The sequence below is a fragment of the Globicephala melas genome, chromosome 1 (genome assembly GCF_963455315.2).
Source record: "Globicephala melas chromosome 1, mGloMel1.2, whole genome shotgun sequence".
NCBI lineage: Eukaryota > Metazoa > Chordata > Mammalia > Artiodactyla > Delphinidae > Globicephala > Globicephala melas.
Genome location: NC_083314.1, coordinates 87995462 through 88019678, shown reverse-complemented (window position 1 = coordinate 88019678; position 24217 = coordinate 87995462). Strand labels below are relative to the sequence as shown.

The window sequence follows — 24217 nt, the reverse complement described above, 5'->3', positions numbered from 1 at the left end:
GGAGAGTACCTGGCATCAAGCAGGGAGAGTTTGTTGGATGGATATACGAATACTGGAGAGAGGAAAATACTAGATTTTAAGAAGGTCTCAGTGTAGTGAGACAGACTGAGGAAATGACCAAAGAACAATGAAAATAGAGATCAACGAGTATAAATAAATAAGGTACAAGAAGTAAATGAAGTAGTCAAATGATGATGCAGAACTGAATAACCAGAATCAAGTGGGAGTCAAAGAGGAAAGTCTTCCTAAAGGCAAATTTTGAGATGTGTTTGAAAAGAGGAAAGGGACATAATGTGGGAGAGTAGGAGCTTAGAGGCCTGTCATGGAGTTGGGTTGAACCAAGGCATGGTAAGCAATTAATATTTTGGAAGCCTGCTTTTCAAGCAGGATCTGTTCTACCCCAGAGCTCAAGTTCTGCCTTTTTCCTAGCTCCCCAAGCAGGCATGTTCACCAACTCTCCATGTCTTGAGGTTTCCCAGGTCAGTCCATCGTAGGACTTTATGCTCTCTAAGTTTCTGTGAAAATAAGCAAACAAACCTGCCCTGTGGGATTGAATACTCTTGCTAACCCTGGTCTTCTAGGGAAATAAAGTTTCCTGTTCCCAACAAAACAGAACTGCTCCCAGTGCTGTTAAGCCAGGAGAGAAACCCAAAGGTAGCATAACCACTTTAGCACATCTTCACAAAAATTATGTCTTCCATCCAAAGAGGTCAAGGATGTATAATGAATGACATCTGAGAAATATAACCTGATAGCAGAATCTTGTCTTAGCCACATCTGCCCTCTCCTTAAAGCGTATATGCAAATAAATACCCATGGTGCTGCACAGCCACTTTCTAGGGCACAGATCCTTGTCGCCTCCAGCACTTGCGGGATGGAAAAAAATATACTACCATCTCCCTACAAATGTCCCACTCTTTAGGAATCAGCAAGAGGTATATCTGAAGTTTTCCAGAATTTCTTGGCCCAAGGAGATGGCAACTGTCTTTCTATTAGGATAACCTAGTTTTCACGCAGTGTTTATTTTTCCAGAATGTTGTGTGCCCAACGCATTCCGTTTCCTGAATACCCGGTTTTGCTATCTCCTGGTAGAGGAGAGAAAATTATGTATTAGCTCACTGCAGGTTTTGAGGGGGTTGGGTTCAGAGCACAGCTATTCTTTCTCACCTCCTAATGCAAATCCAGGTTCCCAAGGAGGCAAGGGAAGAGCCCGCTCAGGGGCTCCTAATGCGTGTGGAGGCTTACAGATCCTATACACCGCTGTCAAGCAGCTAGAACGTCCCTAGATTGCAAGGATACATCAAAGCCTAAACTGAGGTAATTCCTCACCAGCAGGGGGCTTCCTCGGTAAGCACTGCCTCCCCGCGCGCTGTCCAATCTCTGGGGGTGTCACGCTAGGCGGTGGTGATGTCACACTGGCGGGGATGACATTTTAAAGCTGGACCGCCACACCGCCACCAAGCACCTTTAAATCACCGCGGAGTCGGCCGTGAGGAGGGGGCGGGGAGCCGATCCCCGCACTCGATCCACGCTGGCTCCCCACGGAGGCCGCCCCACTCCCACTCCCACTCCCCTCCCCCTCCCACCAGTACTATGAAGTCATCCTAACCCGCCCGCTCTCCGACACTTCCGCCTCAGTAGGTGTCATGGCGCGGGGCTGGGGACTAGTTCCCGCGAGGAGGGGCCGGCCGGATGGGGGCGGCCGCTCGGCGCTCAGCTCGTCGAGTCTGGCGACAACGGCGGCTGCGGAGTCAGGGGCCCGGCGGTGGCCCCGGACGGCAGCGGGAGGCTGAGGCGGGAGCGCGCGGTGCTGAGGCGGCGGCGGCGGCGAGAGGCCGGGCGGCGGAGCTGGGGGGAGGCTGAGGGGGCTCCCCCCGTGGGACGGGCGCGGGGACGGCTCCGGGGGGCGGGGGCCGGGGCCCGGGCCGGCTCGCGCGGGGGGTATGATGATCCGGCGGCGGGGCCCCGGATCTCGTCTCCTCCGCCGCCTCCTCACTGCAGCCCCAGCTCGCGGCTGAGAACCAGACACACCGGCGGTGAGTCGAGGCGGGGGGGCAGTGGCCTTGGCAGGGAGCGACCTCCCATCGGCTTCCCGCGGCGGGGCCGGGCCGGCCACGGGCTCTCCGGGGTGCCCGGCCTGCGGGGGGAGCCTCCCTCAGCGGACCCCACCCGGGACCAGGCGCCGAGCCCTGCGCCCCGGCCGGTGACGGCCGCGGAGGGGATAGCGTTCCCAGGAAAGTGGGGAGGCTGCGGGCTTGTTTTCGGGGCAACTCCCCCGTGTCCTGCCACTTCTCTCCTGGGCGTGTTGTTGTCCTCAGATGACAGGGGACCGCCTGGCGTTTTCTCACCCGGCCGGTTTTTTCTCGGCTGTCGTGGCCGGTTCCCAGTGTGTGGCTTGTGCGTGTGAATTTCACAGCTCTGCTTAGTGCCGTGTTTGGGGTTATTTGTGCTGTTGGGGACCAGGAAGCGGTGTCTGGAACGGACGGCCGCGGAGATGTGGGTGTGGGAGTCCTCCTATCCTCTCCGCTGCTGTTATTTAATCGTTAGGTTGGTAAATTGTAACGATGGTGGAGACTGCGTGGGACCGGCCCACCTAATGTATATCTATGCAAGGCAGATCTAGATGTCTGGCTCAAAGGGAAACTTTTGCTGTTTGACGCCACTTTCCCAAAGCTGTCGTTTAAAAAAAAAAAAAAAAAAAGGGAGGGGGGCGGGGAAACAACCAAAACTCTTGGTAAGGCCCCCCGCTGTTCACAGGTCTGTGGGAAAGAGGCCGTTTTTTGTGCCTAGCAACCAAGACTTGGGGCTCGGTCTCCAAGAGCGCTGGTCTAACCTCCAATTTGTTGTGGTGACAAACCGTGAGCTGTGGCCTGTGTTTACGCTCGGCGCGCTTTCTTTTCTGTTTAGGTGGGGGAAGGGAGGAGGGGCTAGAGGAGGGAAAAAAAAACACCCCAAACTCCAGTGTCTTTCCTCCACTTAACCCCCTGACTCAGTTGTAGATATTCTTTGAGGCAGCCCTAGATGCTTTTTCTTAGTGACACTGTGGGAATTTTCAGTCATTGCATCAAAATATTAATTTCAGCTGTAGACTCTTCTGCCCAATCTGTCCTTTATCTTATTTGTTTCCTGGTAACTGATGAAAACAGCAGCATGGCTTCCTTCTTCTGATGAAGTGGGGTTTAAATTAAGTGGCTGATGCCCTCAGTAGAACCTAGAGTTTTGCTCTTGTTTGTGTGTAAAGCTATTTTTGATTCCTGGTCTGTAGTGTGTTCTTTTTTTTTTTTTTAAGATTATAGAGAATGCAAATCTTTACCAGCTCTTTTTCATATGTAGGTCTAAAGCTTTCTGTAAAACATCTAAAAATCTACTAACAAGACATATAATAGTTGTTAATTCAGCTGGTGATTTTGGAGATACCTGTAATCATCTCAGGGTTCTGTGTTATAAAACTGGTATGATGGTATGATGAAAGATATCACTGACTTTAAGACACTGTTCCAGGCTTGAAGGATATTTTGGTAAAGTACTTGTGGCTGGAACTGGAGGCAGCCACGCCAGTAAAACATCTTACCAGTAGAATGGTGAATGAGATGTTGTAAACATACTGAGTCTGATTAGTAAGTAGGACTTTTGCTGGCGATATCTTCATGAATAGTTTATCCTGTCTTTGGACATTGTAGTTTTATGGATTGCAGAGCAAGTTGATTGGTAACTTGAGATTGAAAACCAAGCCAGAACTCTCTCCTAAAAGAAAAAAAGATAATCTCAACATTCACAATTCTCTGGAAAATAGACTTCTTTTATTCTCTGGTTTTGTTTTCATAAGCACAGCTTAGTCAGTGGTTGTGTTGGTAGAAATCAGTGAGCCAAAACTGCCTTATAAACTTCTTACAGTTGGAACTTGTGCAGCTTGTTGTTAGTTATATATCGTAACTGATTCTTTTGTAATTTGAAGTAATTTTGCAAACATGAACTTCCTGATTGGCCCTTTTATTTTCATTTTCATGACTATATAAAGCAATCCATTTTTTAAAAAGTTACAGTTATTAATTCTTCCCCAGTTTCTTCCCTTAAATGTTATGCCATTCTGAACACAAGTCATCAAAATAATTTTTCTGTCAAGTACCACTTCAACAATCACTGATTTGCTTTTCGCTTCCTTTTTTGTTTTTTAGTTTTTGTTCCTAATCTCCTATCTCCCTAAATGCCTTATGTATTTTTGTAGAGCATAATTTGGCACTTAAAAATTTTTACATCCTGTTTTTATATATATATTTTTTGTGTCATATCACCTAAGCAACATTTTAAGTTCTTTGAAGATAGGGAAACTTAGGTGTATTTCTTTTGGATTCTTTAAGAGTGCCTTGTACAGTGCTTTCCCACCATACTTAATGAAAAAGAATCAGAAAACCTGAATTCTTTGCCAGCGTTACTACTCATTAGCTCTGTGTAAAACTTGTTTGGCTTTCTTGGGTCTACTTTTTCTCATCTTGGAATTACAGGGTTTTAGAAAGTCTTTTAAGGTCCATTTTAGCCGTTAGAATCCCTGTACTTTTTTTGCCAGTGTCTTCTGCTCCAATCAAATGCATTACTCTAAATGGTTTTTCATTTTTCCATATCCCCTGGCATACTGGCAAAAGTTATCTCATTCATCTAAGACCTTCTACCTTCCATCTGCCAAACTGTCGTTACCTTAGTTGAGTCCTGTTTTCCTTAGGCCTTTTCTGGCTGATCCAAACAGGGTTCTATCTTAGTGTTTATGTTTCATATTGATTTGCTAATTTGTCATTTTTGTTAATTTGTCATTTTTCTTATGATTGAAACTCCGAGGTATAGTTTTCTTTATTCTAAACTTTATAGACCTTATAGACTGTCCTGTGCACATACTAAGATAGTGCCATTTTACCAAATACAAAAAACACTTTTCTTTTGTTCTGTTGCTATAGATTCTTCATTCCAAATAAATCTAAGAGAGCAATTGAAATTTAGGAAAAAATATCCTGCCTAGAAGGAAAACGCCACTCAGCCAGTTTACCAAAATATTACAGAATTGGTTTAAATGGCTGTAAATTACATAGAATTGTAGAGTTCCTTCTTTGTCAGCTACCACCACCTATTCCACACCCTATTTTTGCATACTAGTTGAGGAACTGGCTCTTTCACATGGTTCCATGTGAAGGAAGTGCTACAGGAAAGGGGGTGGGGAACTTTGATTCAAATGCCGTCCTCAGGGTTTCAAGCTTATTTTTTCCTTCTGTATCACTATACTTAGAATAAGTATTCTCTTGTAGACAACAGACTATAATTTCTATCTCATGTGAGTATTTCTCTAATTTAGCCAGAATGACTTCTGAGATCCCCTTACGTTTATATTTGGAGCAGTAATGTGATCTCTTTATAGTCATTCATTCTAGCAAACATTTGACACACGCTGTGTGCCAGCCATTGTGATCGATGCCGATGATACAAAAGAAGAAGATACCTATTCTGCTGTTGGGAATTGCCATCATGGAACTTGCAGTTTAGAAGAGAAGTCAACTTTTAAATAAGTATTTATTTATTTATTCTAAGTATGACTACAAATAGTCATACTTAGAATAAAAATCCAGAGCAACCGCAAGTCAGTATGTATTCTGGCCGTTGTCTGCCTTTTTGTGTTCTGCTTCTACTATTTTTTCCCTTGTTCCGTTCCATCCATTCTGGTCTCTTCTTCAGATAGACCAAGAATGTATCTTGGCACTAACTGTTCTCTCACTGGGATGGCTTCTTCTTGTCAATTAGGTCTCAGCTTTAAGTGCCACCATCCTACAGTGCCTTCCCTGACCACCAAAGAGTATCTCTCCCCCTCCCACCATCTCGATCATGTCATTGTGTTTGTTTTCATCATAACATTTATCACTAGCTGCCATTTTCTTGGAGAAGAGGTGTTTATCTCCCCAGTAGAAAGTAAACTCCAGGAGATAAGGGATCTTGTCCATCTGGAACCACTGTTATCCCTGGGATCTAGAACAGTGCCAGCAGACATACTAGATGCTCAAAATATGTTTGTTCAATGAATAAATGAAATAAATAAGTACAAGTGTGGTAAGTGCTACTACTTCTGTAGTAGAGGATCCTGTGGGAGCCTTTATCAGGAAATCTAACCTAGTGGTCTGGAGAAGGCTTTCCTGAAAGTATTTGTCAGCGTAGGGCTGGCTAAACAGTCTTGCTGAAGGAAAGTTGTTTTTCTCTCATGTAACAGCCTAAAGTAAATGTTCCAGGTTGAAGTGAGCATTCCTGCTGGGCAGGTTACTCTGCTCTACATGATCATTCAGGTACCCATGTTCTTTCCATCTTGCTGCTCTGCCAACCCTTGAGTGTTGTCTCAGGGCAGAAACTGGATCTCCATGGGTTCCTCCTGGTGGAAAGGGAGTGGAACACTAAAGGCTCATACGTCACTTTTTATTGGAGGGAGGGACTGGTAAAATGTTGTCTAGCCTTGTGCCTGGGATGAAGGAGAAAGTAGATTGTGGTCCAGACCAACAGCCTGTGCCACATTGAAAAAGTGAGCTTTAAGTAAAGGCTAAAAGGATAAGTAGTAGTTAAAAGAAGAGAAGACAGGGTAAAATGAAGTTCAGAGAGAGAATGTTATGTATGAAGGAACTGGGGCAGGAGAAACATTTCGAATTACTAGAAAAGAGAGTGCCTGGGGGAAAGAGTCAGTGAAACGAGGCTACAAAAATAATCAGGGTCCAGATCTTATAAAGCTTGACAATCCAAATTAGAGATTTTGGACTTTATCTTAAAGTTTTTATTTTATTTTGTTATTTTATTTATTTATTTTTGGCTGCGTCGCGTCTTCGTTGCTGCACGCGGGCTTTCTCTAGTTGCTGCGAGCAAGGGCTACTCTTTGTTGTGGTGCACAGGCTTCTCATCACGGTGGCTTCTTGTTGTGGAGCACGGGCTCTAGGTGTGCGGGCTTCAGTAGTTGGGGCGTATGGGCTCAGTAGTTGTGGCTCGTGGGCTCTAGAGCGCAGGCTCAGTAGTTGTGGTGCAGGGGCTTAGTTGCTCTGTGGAATGTGGGATCTTTCTGGACCAGGGCTCGAACCCGTGTCCCCTGCATTGGCAGGCGGATTCTTAACCACTGGGCCACCAGGGAAGTCCCTATCCTAAAGTTTTAAATGAGGGCTAGATAATGCATTTTTAAAAGCTTCAGTTGTAAGGTGAAGAATGAATTGAGAAGGGACCTTAAAAAAAACCCTTCAATTGTAAGGTGAAGAATGAATTGAGAAGGGCTAGAGAGTACCATTTTGGGAAAGTTAGGCTGTTGAACTAAGTAGTGCAGGATTGTGCAGTAGGTGGGAGATATTTGGTGTTCCAGTGAGAGTTTTCTTCCCAATCTTATCTTTTTCCAGAATGTGTATTCTTATTTACCCACTTTAATGATATGAATACTCTTTATATATCAGTGTGCTGGAGAATACGTACATCTGTGTACATGTCAGCTGAGGACAAGTGCTAGAGGAAGAAATCAATATGCAGTACTGATGGTAGGTTATTTAGATCATCTATTGTTAAATTGTATCAAAAAGTCAAAGATGACTCCAAGCAAAAGCATTAGGAATTTATTATTGGTATGTCCAGGAAAAGATGGAAGTTAGTCAAGACTAAGGGCAAAACACTGATAAATGATTACCTCCATTGTCATACTCAGCTATTTCATTCATAGTTATAATATTTGAATTCTTTATGGTAAGATTATCTAACTGTAGTGCCCAGAGGATGGGGCACCCAGTAAATGTTGTTAAATAGATGTGCCCATGACAGGGAGTGGAGAAGCTGTTAATTTGACTGTTTTTGAAAGCCTTGGAGTCTAGCAAGACTCAATTCTCTTTTTAGCAATACGTACAAGTACCAGTAGCCTTTTGCCTTTTGTTCTAGTTTGGGATTAATGCAGTGGGAAAGTTTGTCATTATATTTCGATGGTTAAATCCTTGGAAAGTCAGGTTTGAAATGAAAAGACTAGTTTATTGCTAGAGTCAAGAGGGGAAACATTTTCAGGAAGTTAGCTTTTAATTTATTGGGAGCTGTTCTCATGTGAATTGAAAATAGTGTAATGTGCTTAACGGAGTGTGATACATTGTAAATTTCCCACAGATGTTAATTCTATTCCATGGTTTTGTTTGGGAAGTCTCAGCCTAGGGAGAAAACTGCCTCTCACCCCCCCACCCCACCCCCTGCAAAAAAAAAAAAAAGAAAAAATTTTTTGGGGACATAGTATCTTTATTTCGTGTTTAGAAATGGCTGTTTTTAGCGGAATTTCAGAGTGTTATATAAATAAGAGTATAGATTTTTCTAGGCAATTTTGATTCTGTATTTTCTTCTCACCTAGTGCTTGTTGAGGTCAGGCTGAGTCTCAGCCACACTGTAAGAGTCCTGGTGGCATGACATTGACTTCAGTACCATACACCCTTGCTGGGGGGAAGGCCAGTGAAATTCTGGGTTGTTATCTCCCTATGGGTGGACTTGTTTGTTTTACTGAGTAAGAATTATTATATTTATTTATATACTTAAACTTTTGGAGCAGTTTCCTAGAACGTGTGCTTTTTGCAGTACTCAGTGTGAATTTGAAGCCATCAGTATCTGTTATTTTGTTCACTGGGTGAAAGGTTGTCATTAACATTCCTCTGGTAAACAGAGAAAACTTTTGAAAAGTATCCAGTTATGATCATCATACTTTTAAAAACTTGGAGCTACATTTCATGAATTCTTTTCAGTATAAGCCCCCATATTCCTATACATAGCTACAAACTGCAAATTTTGTATAGTATTCAAATTTTTTACTAAATACTTTTAGGTACATGAGGTTGTGCTTATGTATTTTGATTGTTAAAAGTAGTAACTCAACAAATATACGATGGAAAACAAATTTCAGAAATTTGCTTCCTTTTCGTTGTTCAGAAATTAGTTTGATATTATGACAAGAAATATTTTTGCATATATTAATAGGTAAATTTTGTAAAGGCACTACTTGATTTCAGTTTTTCTCTTATTATAGTTTGGTATTATGTCAGTGATATAGGTAGAATAAGATGATTTGTAAATCTGTAACCTAGGAGTTAAATTGCAATAACATTTTTTTAAAATATTTATTTATTTTGGTTGCTCCAGGTCTTAGTTGTGGCTCCAGAGCTCCTTAGTTGCGACACGTGGGCTCCTTACTTGTGGCATGCATGTAGGATCTAGTTCCCTGACCAGGGATCGAACCTGGGCCCCCTGCATTGGGAGCGCTTAGTCTTATCCACTGCGCCACCAGGGAAGTCCCGCAATAACATTCTTTTAATTTATACTTTTTTTCTCTTCAAGGTTCATATAAATTATAGAAACTCTTGTTTAAAGTAAATCCAGACAGCATTTTAGAAATTGAAGGTTGAGGGTTTGTTCTTTCTTCTAGCTATCTGGTCCAGTGCAGATGGTTTTTAGTTGCATTCAAGCACAAAGAAATGTACACTTTGTTTTTTTATGTTCTGTAACATCCCTTGTCATGTTTCCTTCCTTTCTAGTTGTGTGTGTTTATTCTCTTATGACTAATAAAATTACACTGTGTGTACTAGAGTGGAGGCTTCCCCCATATCTCAAGGACTGCACAGATAAAAGAGAGGGATGTCAAAAAACCAAAACAAAAGAAGCATTTGAGAGTCCTGCAATTTAACATGAGTAGTAGGGAGTAGAAATGAAGTTGGTAGGCAGTGGTCAAATCACCCAGCAAATACTGAGTGTCTGTATATTGTCAGAGTCTGTGGTAGGTTCTGGTGATAAAAGCAAAAGAACAAGACAGATATGGTACCTGCTCTCATGGAACTTTTACAGTATCCGGGGATGTAACATTAAATAAATAATGTTATAAGATAGGTACAGGGTGTTGTGGGAATGCAGTGGTGGTGATGATTGTGGGGAGTGTGTGTGTATGTGTGTGTGTGTGAGTGTGAGAGAGAGAGAGAGAGAGAGAGAGGGAGGGAGGGAGGGAGGGAGGGAAGAAACAGTTTTCCTAGCAGAGAGTCTCCAACATAGAGGGCCTCCCAAGAACTGAAAGAAGGGGCAGTATGACTGGAGTGGTGGAAGAATCGAGGTGGGGAGATTTTGGAAGACAGCAACTAGATTTGTGGGGAGCTTATTAAGGCAAGTTGAGGATTTTGGATTTTATCCCTAAAGCAATGAAAGACCCTGGAGGCAGAAGGAGGGAGATGGTTAACAAAGAGCAGTCCTCCAATATATAATACATAGTTTAAAAGCAAAGGTCCCCTGAGTGCATTCAGGATGAGTTTGGAGGCTCCTGGCAGTTTGAACTAGAAAGGTTCCAATAAGGGTAGAGAAAAAATGGCTGATTTGAAATATGCTTAGGAAGTAGATAAGATTTGTTATAGGTTAGATATGGGGATTAAGAGAGGGAAACAAGGGAGGGGAATGAGTCAGGATAATAATATTAAGTGAGTTTTTGGCACTAAGCATGTCATGTGTATTAAATCATTTAATTCACCATTTTATAGATGAGGAAACTGAGACTTATTGCCTCCCTGATTTTTTAGCTTGAGGTGTTAGATGCATGATGGTGTCTCATAATTGAGGTAAAAAACTGGGCGTGGGGTGGAGGCTCAGAAGTTTAATTCTGGACATTTTGAATTTGAGATGTCTCTGAGATATCCAAGTTGAAGTGTGGAGTGGTTATTTGAAAATAAGGATTTGGAGTTCAAGAGAGAAGTCTGGGTTAGAGAGGGAAATTTGTTACTTTTTCGCAGATGACTAATGCTGGGAAGTAGTGAAAAGAGGGAACATGTGGAGCAAGAGAAGAGGGATTAGTGTGGAGGCCCGAGGCACCTGAGGGTTATGTGATTCAGAAGGAAGAAGATAAATATGAAATGGCTTGTATGCTAGGTCAAATGTTTGGACTTTATTCTGAAAATATTAGCTTTGGGATTAGTCTTTGGGCTTATTGAGCTTGAGGTGTCTGTGGGACATTCAGGGACAGAAAGGTGGGCAGTTCTTATTACTTTTCCCCATATTTTTCTAAGGATGACTTCCCTAGGTTCTTCAGAAGATCCCGTCTGGGCTTTGCCTCATCCTGATTACTTTCTTCTGGTCAGTTTATCAGTGGTCCTTTTACAACATAGTGGGCAGAGCTAGACACTGTTTTATTTGTGATCTGAGCAGAGTGGGTTGCCTTCACTTTGCTACATTCTGGACACTACTTTTTCTGTGAATATAGTTTAAGATTGAATTAGCTTTTGAGGGGAGAGGAACATTATTACATAATGTTTCTCTTGCTAACAAAGTGTTTTTCATATATGATCCTGTGAAACCTTGTATCTCTTATCCTTGTGCTTTGTGCTAGCCAGATTTTGGACCTAAGTAGGAAGTCAATATCTGTGTTAAATGTCATCAGCTAGATTTACCTTATGGTTTCTGCTCTTTGTGATCTTTTTGGACCTGTTACTTAGCAATATTGAGTATCCTGCCCAAATCTGGTTCATCTATGAATTTTATAAGCATGTCATCTATGTCTACTTTTAAATAATTGATTTAAGGGCTAATCAGGGCAGGAATGAAGACAGCTGTGGAATGAACTCTGGGGCCAAAGAGCTTGGGTTTGAATTCTAGTGCTGCCACTTAAGAACTGTGTTATTTTGGGCAAATTCTTTTAACCAGTCTGTGTCTTAGTTTCCTCATCTGTAGAATGGAAATAATGATAGTATGTTTTTCAAAAGGTTGTGGTGAGAATTAAATGAGTTATGTGTATGAAGTGCTTAGACTACCACTTGACATATACTAAGTGATCAATCATCTAAGCTATTGTTGTTTTTATCTTATAAACCATCTTAGATGTTCATACTCTTTTAACAGTATGTCCTATTATTGCTGAGTCTCAAAAAAGTGATTCAGGATGTGTAATTAGACCAAAAAGTTTATCCTTCTATAATAGGAAACATGTTTTGGAAAATGTATAAAATAAAACCTCAGCCAGATATACGTTTACTTGTTTTTTTCTAAACTGAAAGTTTTCTGATATACTAATTGAGGGGTTGTATAAAATTGAGGGCCTAATTCTTCCTCTTTCTTGGTGTAGGTATGGCATCACAGCTGCAGGTGTTTTCCCCCCCATCAGTGTCGTCGAGTGCCTTCTGCAGTGCAAAGAAACTGAAAATAGAGCCTTCTGGTTGGGATGTTTCTGGACAGAGCAGCAACGACAAATACTATACCCACAGCAAAACCCTCCCAGCCACACAAGGGCAAGCCAACTCTTCTCACCAGGTAGCAAATTTCAACATCCCTGCTTACGACCAGGGCCTCCTCCTCCCAGCTCCTGCAGTGGAGCATATTGTTGTAACAGCTGCTGATAGCTCTGCCAGTGCTGCTACATCAACCTTCCAAAGCAGCCAGACCCTGACTCACAGAAGCAACGTTTCTTTGCTTGAGCCATATCAAAAATGTGGATTGAAAAGAAAAAGTGAGGAAGTTGACAGCAACGGTAGCGTGCAAATCATAGAAGAACATCCCCCTCTCATGCTGCAAAACAGGACTGTGGTGGGTGCCGCTGCCACGACCACCACTGTGACCACAAAGAGTAGCAGTTCCAGTGGAGAAGGGGATTACCAGCTGGTCCAGCATGAGATCCTTTGCTCTATGACAAACAGCTATGAAGTCTTGGAGTTCTTAGGCCGGGGAACATTTGGACAGGTGGCTAAGTGCTGGAAGCGGAGCACCAAGGAAATTGTGGCTATTAAAATCTTGAAGAACCACCCCTCCTATGCCAGACAAGGACAGATTGAAGTGAGCATCCTTTCCCGCCTAAGCAGTGAAAATGCCGATGAGTATAATTTTGTCCGTTCTTATGAGTGCTTTCAGCATAAGAATCATACCTGCCTTGTGTTTGAGATGCTGGAGCAGAACTTGTATGATTTTCTAAAGCAGAACAAGTTTAGCCCACTGCCACTCAAGTACATCAGACCAATCTTGCAGCAGGTGGCCACAGCCCTGATGAAGCTCAAGAGCCTTGGTCTAATTCACGCTGACCTTAAGCCTGAAAACATAATGCTGGTCGATCCAGTGCGCCAACCCTACCGAGTGAAGGTCATTGACTTTGGTTCTGCTAGTCACGTTTCCAAAGCTGTGTGCTCAACCTACTTACAGTCACGTTACTACAGGCAAGTGGCAAATGCTAAAGAGCATGTCTTCAACTAGAGATCTGTCTTTATATTTAACATATATTACAAAGGGCTACGTATAACAATTAATTTATTTACAGATTTCAACACAGAATAGGATAATATACTTTAGTATTATCCTAAATATATTTAGTATTTAATATTCCATGTGTGTGGCATTCCTATATGTAACATTATTTTATTTCTGAAATTTTAACTCTAGAAAAATTAATTCAGTCTGATTCTGAAGGTTGTTCCTAGTTGAATTATAGTAGCATCTGGTTCCTTCTTTACTACCGTTATACCTAATTTTCCCATTTTAAAGTATCTTTAAATATATAAGATGTTTACTTATATGTGATGAATTTGGGCATATGCTGCTATTTTTCCCAGGTTCCTCTCTTGGCAGGTAAGATGCCTTGGGAATAATTCCAAGTTTAACTCTAGCAACGTTTTATTATTTTACATTTTCTTTCTTGCATGATAGAATTGGATTAGATGATTGCTAAGGTCTCTTCTCGTTTTAATATTCTCCATAGTCCTTTGAACTTATTTGCATATGAACTTATTTGGTTCCATAGTCCTTTGAACTTATTTGCATATGAACTTATTTGGTTATCCTAAAATGGCCTTGACCCAAACACCTTATACTTTAGTGATTTATATTTCCATATTGATACTTCTAATAAAGCTACCTTTTCAATATATAATAATTATTGGGACAGAACTTAAATGTTGGTATGTAGAATTTTGTCTGTACTGTAATCAAGGAGCATTACTGAAAGAGAGAAGACGGGAAAGTCTTTAAATGAGCTTTTATTTCTCAGTACGTCATTTATCTGTCTAGTTATTAATTTTAAAGAATCTGATATTTATTTTAATGGTCGTGCATTAAACACAGATTGTACACTCACCCAATCACGAAGTGAAACAATAAAAAAAGATAACCCACAAAATAAGTTTTATCAAGAGATATGTCCAACATGCCAAATGCCTATAATAAATTTTGAGGAAATAGAAATTCTGAACTAAGAATTTTATATTATGTGTGAAAATAATGTAAGGACATTTTAACCTGTATAGGGACTCAGAAAATATGCCATCTACATATTTTTGTTTTTCTAATTGTGATAAAACCTACCTAACATGAAGTTTACCATTAACATGTACCATTCAGTGTTGTGAAGTATCTTCATAGTGTTGTATAGCCTTCACCACTATTTCCAAATGTTTTTTATCACCCAAAACAGAAACTCTGTAACCATTAAGCAGTAACTACTCCACCCTCCTACCCCCTACTCCTGTTACCTCTATTTGACTTTCTGTCTCTATGAAATTGCCTATTCTAGATATTGCATATAAGTGGAATCATACAATATTTCTCCTTTTGGGTCTGACTTACTTCACTTAGCATAATGTTTTCAAGGTTAATCTCTGAAATTCTGTAGCATGTATCAGAATTTCATTCCTTTTCAGGACTGAATAATATTCTATTGCATGTATATACCACATTTTATTTATCTATTCATCTGTTGATGGACACTTGGGTTGTTTCCACATTTTTGGCTATTGTGAATAATGATGTAATATGAACATTGGCATTCAAGTGTTTGAGTCCCTGTTTTCAATTCTTTTGGGTATAAAACTAGAAGTAGAGTTGCTGGGTCATATGTTAATTCTTTAACTTTTTGAGGAACCACCAAACTTTTTTCTCAGCCATTGCATGATCTTATATTTCCACCAGCAATGCATGAGGATTCCAATTTCTCCATATCCTCACCAATACACCAGCACTTGTTATTTTCTTTCTCTCTCTTTTTTTTTTTTTTTGGATAATAGCCATCCTTATGTATGTGAAATGATATCTCATATAGTTTTGATTTGCATTTCCCTAGTGTTTAGTGATGGTGAGCATCATTTCATGTGCTTATTGGCCATCTGTATGTCTTCTCTGGAGAAATGTCTTAAGTCCTTTGTCCATCTTTGAATTGGATTTTTTTTGTTGTTGCTGAGTTGTAGGAGTTCTTTATATATTCTGAGTATTAATCCCTGGTCAGATATATGATTTGCAGATATTTTCTCCCATTCCATGGGGTTGCCTTTTCACTATATTGATAGTGTTGTTAGCACAAAAGTTTTAAATTTTGATGAAGTCCTATTTGTCTTTTTTGTTGTTGCTTATACTTTTGGTATATTCAAGAAATCGTTGTCAGGGCTCCCCTGGTGGCGCAGTGGTTGAGAGTCCGCCTGCTGATGCAGGGGACATGGGTTCGTGCCCCAGTCCGGGAAGATCCCACATGCCGCGGAGCAGCTGGGCCCGTGAGCCATGGCCGCTGAGCCTGCGTGTCCGGAGCCTGTGCTCCGCAACGGGAGAGGCCACAACAGTGAGAGGCCCGCATACTGCAAAAAAAAAAAAAAAGAAATCGTTGTCAAACAAATGTCATGAAGCTTTTCCCCATGTTTTCTTCAAATAGCTTTAGCTCTTATATTTAGGTTTTTGATCCATTTTGAATTAATTTTTGTATGGTATAAGGTATGGGTCCAATTTCATTCTTTTGCATGTGGATATTCAGTTTTCCCAGCACCATTTGCTGAAAAGACTGTCCTTTCTCCATTGAATGGTCTTGACACTCTTGTCAGAATCCTTTGGCCATATATATGAGGGTCCATTTCTGGGGTCTCCCTTCTGTTCCATTGTTCTAAATGTCTGTCTTTATGCCAGTACCATGCTTTTTTGATTACTGTAGCTTTGTAATAAGTTTTGAAATCAGGAAGTGTGAGACCTCTAGTTTTATTTTCTTTCAAGATTGTTTTGGCTGTTTTGGAGTCTCCTGAAATTCTATATGAGTTTTAGGATGGACTTTTCTATTTCTGAAAAAAACATCATTGGTGTTTATAGCGATTTCACTGAGTCTGCACATCACTTTGCGCAGTATTGACGTCTTAACAACATTGTCTTCCAATCCACCCTAATCTGTTTTTATCTATTCTTTTTATAGTTTTCTTTTTATAGTTTTATAGTTTTCTAAAGCTCTATCACAGTAATACTTGATGAGCAAGTAGAATAGCAGCTCAGGCATTCCTTCTTTATATAAATTTTATCCACAGTGGTCCTGTGCATGTTGCATTGTTGCTTTATTAGAGTCCATTAAATCCTCACCCTCTTGTCTTTCAGAAAACCTCTCAAATCCTTTTGACCATTGAAGCATTCTGGCTCCAGAGCCAGCCTTCCTCTTACCCTCCTTTTTACATTGCATTGTTTACATTGCTTCATCTTGCTGATAACATGCCAAAGTACTATCAGTTGATGTAAATTTTTGCCACCATGCTGTCTCTGTTGGCCATGGGCACAGCTAAATGATTCAAGCAGCTAAAATAAAGTACTTTATTTCCTAGCCCACTGTAAATGTAAATGTAGACTAATTCCAAGAAAAGTTGCTGTCTTTGGGGCTTGAGTTTTAGGCACAAAGGTTTGTCATGCTTACAAGCTCAATGCTTTTCCATTCTGAACAGGCTAGCTGGCCTTAAAGCTGAGGTCACTTTGTTATGTACGGAAGGACAAGATCTAGATAAGGAAAACATATTTTCAGTTTATCCTAGACAAACAAACAATCCAGTTTCATCTGACACTGAAACCACAGTTAACACCTAAGCCACAGATGTAGGAAGTTAGACTTTATGTAACATCTCTTATTTGGTTTGATGCCTCTGAGATGGGTGGGAAGAAACAAGAGTGTTCATGAAGATGAGCAGAGAATGATTTGTGCTGTTAAGTGATTCCAACCTTAGCTTGCTCTGGGTTCCAGTGAAATAGAGCTTTATGACTTAGGTGGAAGTTTTCAATTTAAAGGAGTTTGAAGTTGGGAAATCAAAATGGAAGGATTGCTATTTCTACCTCCTGGTTATAGCAGTGAGAGCCTGTTTAGTATTTGTTCTCAAAGGATGGGATGTATCTTCAAAGAGGAGAGTCACCATGTCCAAAGTACAATTAATGCCATTTTCCTACTAAAGGGAAGACTGCTAGTTTTGTTTTCCTTTTTCCTGTGCTTTAATAGGTAATCTTTTTTACTGCCCAGTTGTTAGGATGTCAGAGCTGGAAAGGGACCTAGAAGAGTAATTAACTTATTATATAGATGAAGTAGAACAAGAATTTCAGTGTATAGTTTATATTGAGGGATTGAGAAATATTGGAGGCCAAGGGGAAAGATGATATAGTAATGAAAATATTATCAAGAATCTTGATTTGAATTCAGAGGTTAAAACATTCAGTCTTTAGAGGTGAACCTGCTCTAAATGATGTTCAGTAAAAGAAGATAACTTAAGTCTTTTTGCTTCCTGGAGTTTACATAAGTCTAACATTTTTAGGCTCTAATGAAAGTGAAAAGTCCTCAATAGACTGAGCAGCCTTATTTTATTTTACTTTATTTTTACTGCTTTCCTTGTTTTTCTTTTGATACTTAACCTTTTTGCATGGTAGATGTGGTAGAGTTAACTGTTTTGGGTGAGCTTTTACTTGAAATACTAAGCTGCTTTTGTTACTCCAGAAGCAGAGCAAGACCAAATGGAAAAACTGATTCCAGTCAGTCTTCAGGGTTTTTTTGTTTAGTGGGCTTGGGAGATGGAATTAGTGTTTTTCTTAATTTCCCTTAAACTTTAAGCCTTAGAAGCCTAACAGTTATCACATCTTATGGCTACCTTTTTAAAGAAGTAAGTTATTGGGTGGCCTGGCCCCTCCCTGTGACCTGCCTTTTGGATTTTAAAATGTCTTCCTGGTATAGTAGGAATGGCAAAATTAATCTGCTGCTCTTCAGTTGATGTTTAGGAATGTTCTAAGCCCAGTTTTTATTTTGGCACAAAGCCATTTGCATTCTCCCTGCCAGCTATTTTTGGCACTGTCATGAACTTAGAAATTAATGAGTCTGCTCAGTGAAAGTAAAAATTGTGTTCCTTTTCAATTTTAGAAAGGCTTTTATGTTTCTGGGTACTCTTACCCTCTAGTTTATTAATGCTATCAAACATGCCACAGTGGTTGTATTTAATTGAACTCTGAAATTCCATCAGTAATATGGGGCTCTAGCCACCTGCAATAGGAATATCACTTTTTTGTTTTCTTTGGCTAACAGAACCACAGTTCACATTAAATAGCCCCAAAACTGATGGTATTAGTGGTTCCACCCTTAGCTGTCAAATAGTGTAAGTCCCAGCAGGCCTGGATCTTCTGCTGTTTCTGTGCAAGGATCAGGAAAGTTTTTAGACCCTTTGGAGTCCTCTAATTTACCATTTTCTAGGGGCTACTTAGAAAATTACTCTGGGAGGATATTCTTATTTAGGGAAATATCTTTATACCCTCCCCACTCAGTCTTTGTCTGCCCCCCCTCCCCCATACACACAACACAACAATAAGCACATACTACTTAAGAATAAAATTTGGGAAACCTAGGCACTTCATGAGCAGCCATGGCCAATGGTTCCTAATGGAGAGATCTGCTTTTCCATTTAGCTCCTGATTAATGAGGGATCTGGATCTGGAGTGTCCTTACAGATTCAAATTCTGTGACTTGTAAGAAGGAAAGGAAATTATTTGGAGATGATAAAGTGTTTCAGAGCTCAGACCTTGGATCCAGACTGCCTGGGCTCCAGCCTTGGGCAAGTTACTTAACCTGCCAGTGCCCAGTTTCTACATCTGTAAAATGGAAATAATACTTTCTTACATAGAATCTAAGGTGCCATTGATTGTAAGATGAAATATAATATTATTTATGTACCAATAAGAAAGTAAAGGCACTGCCATTAAACTAAAATATATCATCATTTGCAGGAATCTTCTTAATTTCAGAGATGTTAAAATGTGAAAAATGTGTACCTTATAATTGATGACTTAACAGTGATAAGATATACTTTCATAGGATTGTTGTAAGAATTAAGTGAACCCCACATTTTAAAGAACTTAGTGCGTGGCACATACTAAGTACTATATAAATGTCATCTATTATTAATATAACCTATTATTATCATCCCCCTTTTGAATCCATTTATCTCTTAATTTTAGTTACAATTTGAAAAATACCATGTATACCACCATGCCAAATAGATAGGTATGTATTTAACTTTTACTTATTTAGAGACAGTATAATGTACTCAACTTCAGAGCTAGGCCACCAGGATTCAAATTCTAGCTCTGCCACTTATTAACTGTGTGATTTTGGGCAAATTACTTAATCTCTTTGCCTCTGTTTCCTCCTCTATAAGTATAACATAGAGGGGATAATAATTTTGCCTTGGATATATTCATATAGAGAGAGCTCTTAGTTTATGGTATTACCATAGTTTTCTCTTTAAGTTTTCGTAGGGTTGGGGTTCTCACATGGATCATTAGTGGAAATGAATATTTCTGAAGGCACACAGAGAGTTCAAAGTTTTAAAAGAATGATGGTATAATAATAATAGTCATTGTTTTATCTAACACTTACATAACACACCATGTGCCAGGTGCTGGTCAAGAGCTTTAATATTTGAACGACATCATTATCATCATTATTTTTTACTTATTTATTTTAACCTTACCACAACCTTATGTAGTAAGAGGTACTCATCTCCATTTTATGAATGAGGAACCTGAGGCTCATAGTGGGAATCAGCCGCATAGCACAGGGAGATCAGCTCAGTGCTTTGTGACCACCTAGAGGGGTGGGATAGGGAGGGCGGGAGGGAGATGCAAGAGGGAGGAGATATGGGGATATATGTATATGTATAGCTGATTCACTTTGTTATACAGCAGAAACTAGCACACCATTGTAAAGCAATTATACGCCAATAAAGTTGTTAAAAAAAAAAAAAAGAACCTGAGGCTCAGAAAGATTGCCTACAGCTGTTAAATAATGGAATTAGGATTTGAACCACTGTGTCTCTACAGAAAGCATTTCTGTCATAAAGGGGTATTTATTGATCAGGCCATTTAATTGATTTTTCTGTAATTAAAAAGTTTCTAAGAATAAAAAGAATAAGTCCATAATCCCTTATCTGTAATTTCTAAATTCAGAAAGCTTTCAAAGCTAAAAATCTTTTTCTAAGTTTGGTATAAACTTATTTATTGGCAAGACCTGGCTTGAATCAATGTAAGGCTGTTTAAAGTATTTGGCTTAGTGTGATTGCTCATATGTTTTGTTGCAGAAGTATTAATGTGTTTGATTATGGGATGCTTCCCTAAACTCCATTGGGATTATTATAAAGTATGTAGTTTATGCATGGGTAGTACCTTTCTGAAATTCAAAAAGCTCTGAATTTCAAAACACATCTGGGGCCAAGAGTTTGGAATTATGGATTTTATACCAAAGATTGTTTTCATTTTCATTAAATCAATGTACCTTTACCTGATACTAAAACAAGACTTAATCAACATAGTTAGTTTCCCAAAATAATGTGTAATTTTTTTAATTTGCTATTTTTGTTTTTGCTAGAGCCCCTGAAATTATTCTTGGATTACCATTTTGTGAAGCTATTGATATGTGGTCATTGGGCTGTGTGATAGCTGAGCTGTTCCTGGGGTGGCCTCTTTATCCTGGTGCTTCAGAATATGATCAGGTAAGAGTGTTTATTTGGATGGCAATAGAAAGCAAGTAGTTACTGATGAAAGGTTCTAGAGGAATAGAGGTACTAGTGAAGTATTTATTTAGGTTGTAGGGAAAGAATAGTCCAATTAAAAATAATTTTTTAAAGAATAGAATTTTCTCTACCTGCTTCTTAGTCTGAAGTTATATTTGCAATTCTAAACTTTAAAAAGGATTTTATTTTATATTACTTTAGGTTGCTACTTTTCCAGGTCTATAATGATTTATTAGAGACTTAACTTGTCAGCCAATATGTCTTGTGAATTAGGATATGAAAGTAGAGTAAGGATGTGAAGTTGGAATTTTAAGAGCAAACTTTGGCTCATTTAGTGCTATTTATTCCTTTTTATACATGACACACACTGAAGTAATTACTGTCTGCATACTGAAACACATTGGACCCTAGAAATTGTGATGTGTATTAGGTCTCTGTAACATAGGATTTAGGAGGGAAATCTTATGAGTTGAAAAGTATTGTAACAAATTATCTATGTTTCAAAACAGACAAGCTTTAGAAGATATGCTACAACTTCCTAAGAAACTGGTCCTAAGGAAAAAAGTTTTGCCATGGAAGTAAATTGTGAATTCTCATTTTTTGTTCTTAAAAAAAAATGGTTCTATGGTTATTTTAAACCATTAAAAGAGAAAAGAGCAAAACAGTGTTTTTCCCTATTCAACCTGGAATTTTGACTCCTCAGTGAATTTTACAGTAGATGTAATATTTACCAACTTCCAAAAATTTGACTCTTTGGATTTGTCTCTGAGTGAGACATAAAAAATGAGTTGTTCATATAAGTAACCAGTTACATTGAGCTTTGTAATTTTTCAGTCTTTCATCCACCTTGTGAGACGTGAACCACCTTCCTTATTTTAACAACAACAACAAAGAAGTGTGAGGGAGATTAAATGATGCAAAACCACAGTTACTTGAACCAGTCCATTGATTCTCCTCTTTCGGTTTTAGACTCTTGAGAATCTGATGAAGCTATGGATCTTCTCAGAAAAATATGCTCACAATGTTTTATATACAAAGTTAGGGAATTCGTGGACCCCCCGATTAAGAAAACTTGCTCTGAGCAATTATAGCCTCTAAAGTGCCATTCCTAGGCCAAATGTTTTGTGGCATCTCTTTAACCTTAGTAAACAGATTGCATTGTAAATATTCCTAGGAAGTGGAACCAAATAAAATTAGATTTAGGAGCTAAGGTACAATGGGGGGTTACCTTGTAAAGAAATGATATACTAGTTTTGAGAATTTTTGCCTCGTGCACAAATGTGAAAATGGGTTGTAGGAGAAAGTTGTTTTTTTCCCATGCTTAATAATGAATAAATAGGGTGTTGCTGTTGTAGAGCAGGATTGGGAATACTTTATCTTGATGCATCTTTGCTTATACAGAAAGATTCCTGTGGCAGGATCCTTGTTCTTACAGCTGAGTTTTTTTAAAAACAACTTTATTGAGATATAATTCACATACCGTATAATTCAGCCATTTAAAGTGTGCAACTCAGTGGTCTTTAGTATGTTCACAGGGTTGTGAACCATAGCCATAATCAGTTTAGAACATTTTCATGACTCTAAAACGAAACCCAGTACTTACTAGCAGTCAGTACCCATTCTTCCCTAACCACCCCACCACCACGCTGGGAGCCAGTAATCTACTTTCTGTCTGTATAGATTTGCCTATTCTAGCATAGCATATTCATCACATACAATATGTGGTCTTTTGTGCTGGGCTTCTTTTACTTAGCATGATGTTTTTCATCCATGCTGTTGCCTGTATCAGAACTTCATTACTTTTTATGGCTGATCAGTGTTTCATTGTGTGTATGTCTATATGTATGTGTGTGTGTGTGTGTGTGTGTGTGTGTGTGTGTGTATGTGTATATGTATATATGCCACGTTTTTTTATGTGCTCATCTGTTGATGGACACTTGGGGTGTTACCACCTTTTGGCTGTTGTGAATAATGGTGCTATGAATATTGGTGTACCAGGGTTTAAGTCCCTGTTTTCCGTTTCTTTGGGTATAAAGCTAGAAGTAGAATCGCTGAGTGTCTTGCTAATTCTATGAGTGTCTGAGAAAGTATATGAATAGATTATAGTTGAAAACTTCCCTAACATGGGAAAGGAAATAGTCAAGCAGGTGCAGGAAGCACAGAGAGTCCCATACAGGATAAATCCAAGGAGAAACACGCCAAGACACATATTAATCAAACTGTCAAAAATTAAACACAAAGAAAAAACATTAAAAGCAGCAAGGGAGGGCTTCCCTGGTGGCACGGTGGTTGAGAGTCCGCCTGCTGATGCAGGGGACATGGATTCGTGCCCCGGTCCGGGAAGATCCCACATGCTGCGGAGTGGCTAGGCCCGTGAGCCATGGCCGCTGAGCCTGCGTGTCCGGAGCCTGTGCTCTGCAACAGGAGAGGCCACAACAGTGAGAGGCCCGTGTGTACCGCAAAAAAAACCCCAAAAAACAAACAAACAAATAAACAATGACAATAATACTTTGTTTGCATAAAGGTGGGGCCTTTGTTGTTGCTTTATTTTAAGCTATGTGAAAAGCAGTATCTGTATGATAGTTCCCATTCTACTTTCACAGTTTAACTCTTTTCATTCTATAATATTAAACATTTTTAATGTTTTAATATTGTAAGTGCATTATTGTAGAGAAATTAGAAAAGATGCAGTAAGCCAAGAGACAAAAATTTCAACCTTTAGTGGTTCTACCCCTCAAAGGTAACCTGTTACGTTTTGTTATATTTTGTATTTATTTATATATTTTAATTTGTTAATTTTCTTTATGTATTTATTGACTACTGTCATAGGTACTCTGGTTACTGGGGATACAGTGCTGAATAAAACATTGTCCTTGCCCTCATGGAGGCTGTAGTTTGGTGGTGGGAAATAGACATTAAGTAAATAATCACACAAATAATAATATAGTACAATTGAGATAAATTCTATGAAGGGAAATGTAGTTTTGCAGTTTGTGTGTGTGTGTGTGTGTGTGTGAGAGAGAGAGAGAGTGTGTGTGTGAGAGAGAGAGTGGACATGCGCGCACACGCGTGCACATGCATGTATGGACATGCCTGTATCTCCTGACCATGTATGTCCTAATGCCTCTTGATTATACTCATTTTTTCCTATTGCTATTACCCTCGTCCAGGCTGTCTTCATCACTTACATGGGCTACTAGACAACCTCCCTTTTACCTACTCTGGCCTCCCTCTAGTCTTTTTTCCAGAGTGATTTTTTTCAGAACACAAATTTGATCATGCCACTCTCCTGCTCTTTAGTGGTTTCCCATGATTTAGAATTAAGGGCTAAATCCTTAATATGGCCTCTGAGCCTCTACCTGGGTTGTTCTCCTCTTCCTCTCTTCCTTTCAAGATTTGATCTTATACCATTTCTTCTTGCTTTTCTTGCACTAGCC

At 39.6% G+C, this 24217-nt stretch overlaps 1 protein-coding gene across 3 annotated transcripts in view; it reads left to right on the top strand.

Moving 5' to 3' along the window:
- Nucleotides 1-1497: 1497 nt before the first annotated feature.
- Nucleotides 1498-24217, top strand: part of HIPK1 (homeodomain interacting protein kinase 1) — a 47478-nt gene continuing 24758 nt past the window's right edge. The window contains exons 1-3 of one of the 3 annotated variants that reach the window (XM_030869099.2): nt 1498-1637; nt 12101-13178; nt 20636-20759. In XM_030869099.2, the coding sequence (XP_030724959.1) occupies nt 12103-13178; nt 20636-20759 (1200 nt within the window). In that variant the 5' untranslated portion in view covers nt 1498-1637; nt 12101-12102. Of the gene's footprint in view, nt 1638-1790; nt 2037-12100; nt 13179-20635; nt 20760-24217 lie in introns of those variants that run through there. The other 2 variants (XM_030869101.3, XM_030869098.3) reach the window with 2 other exon arrangements.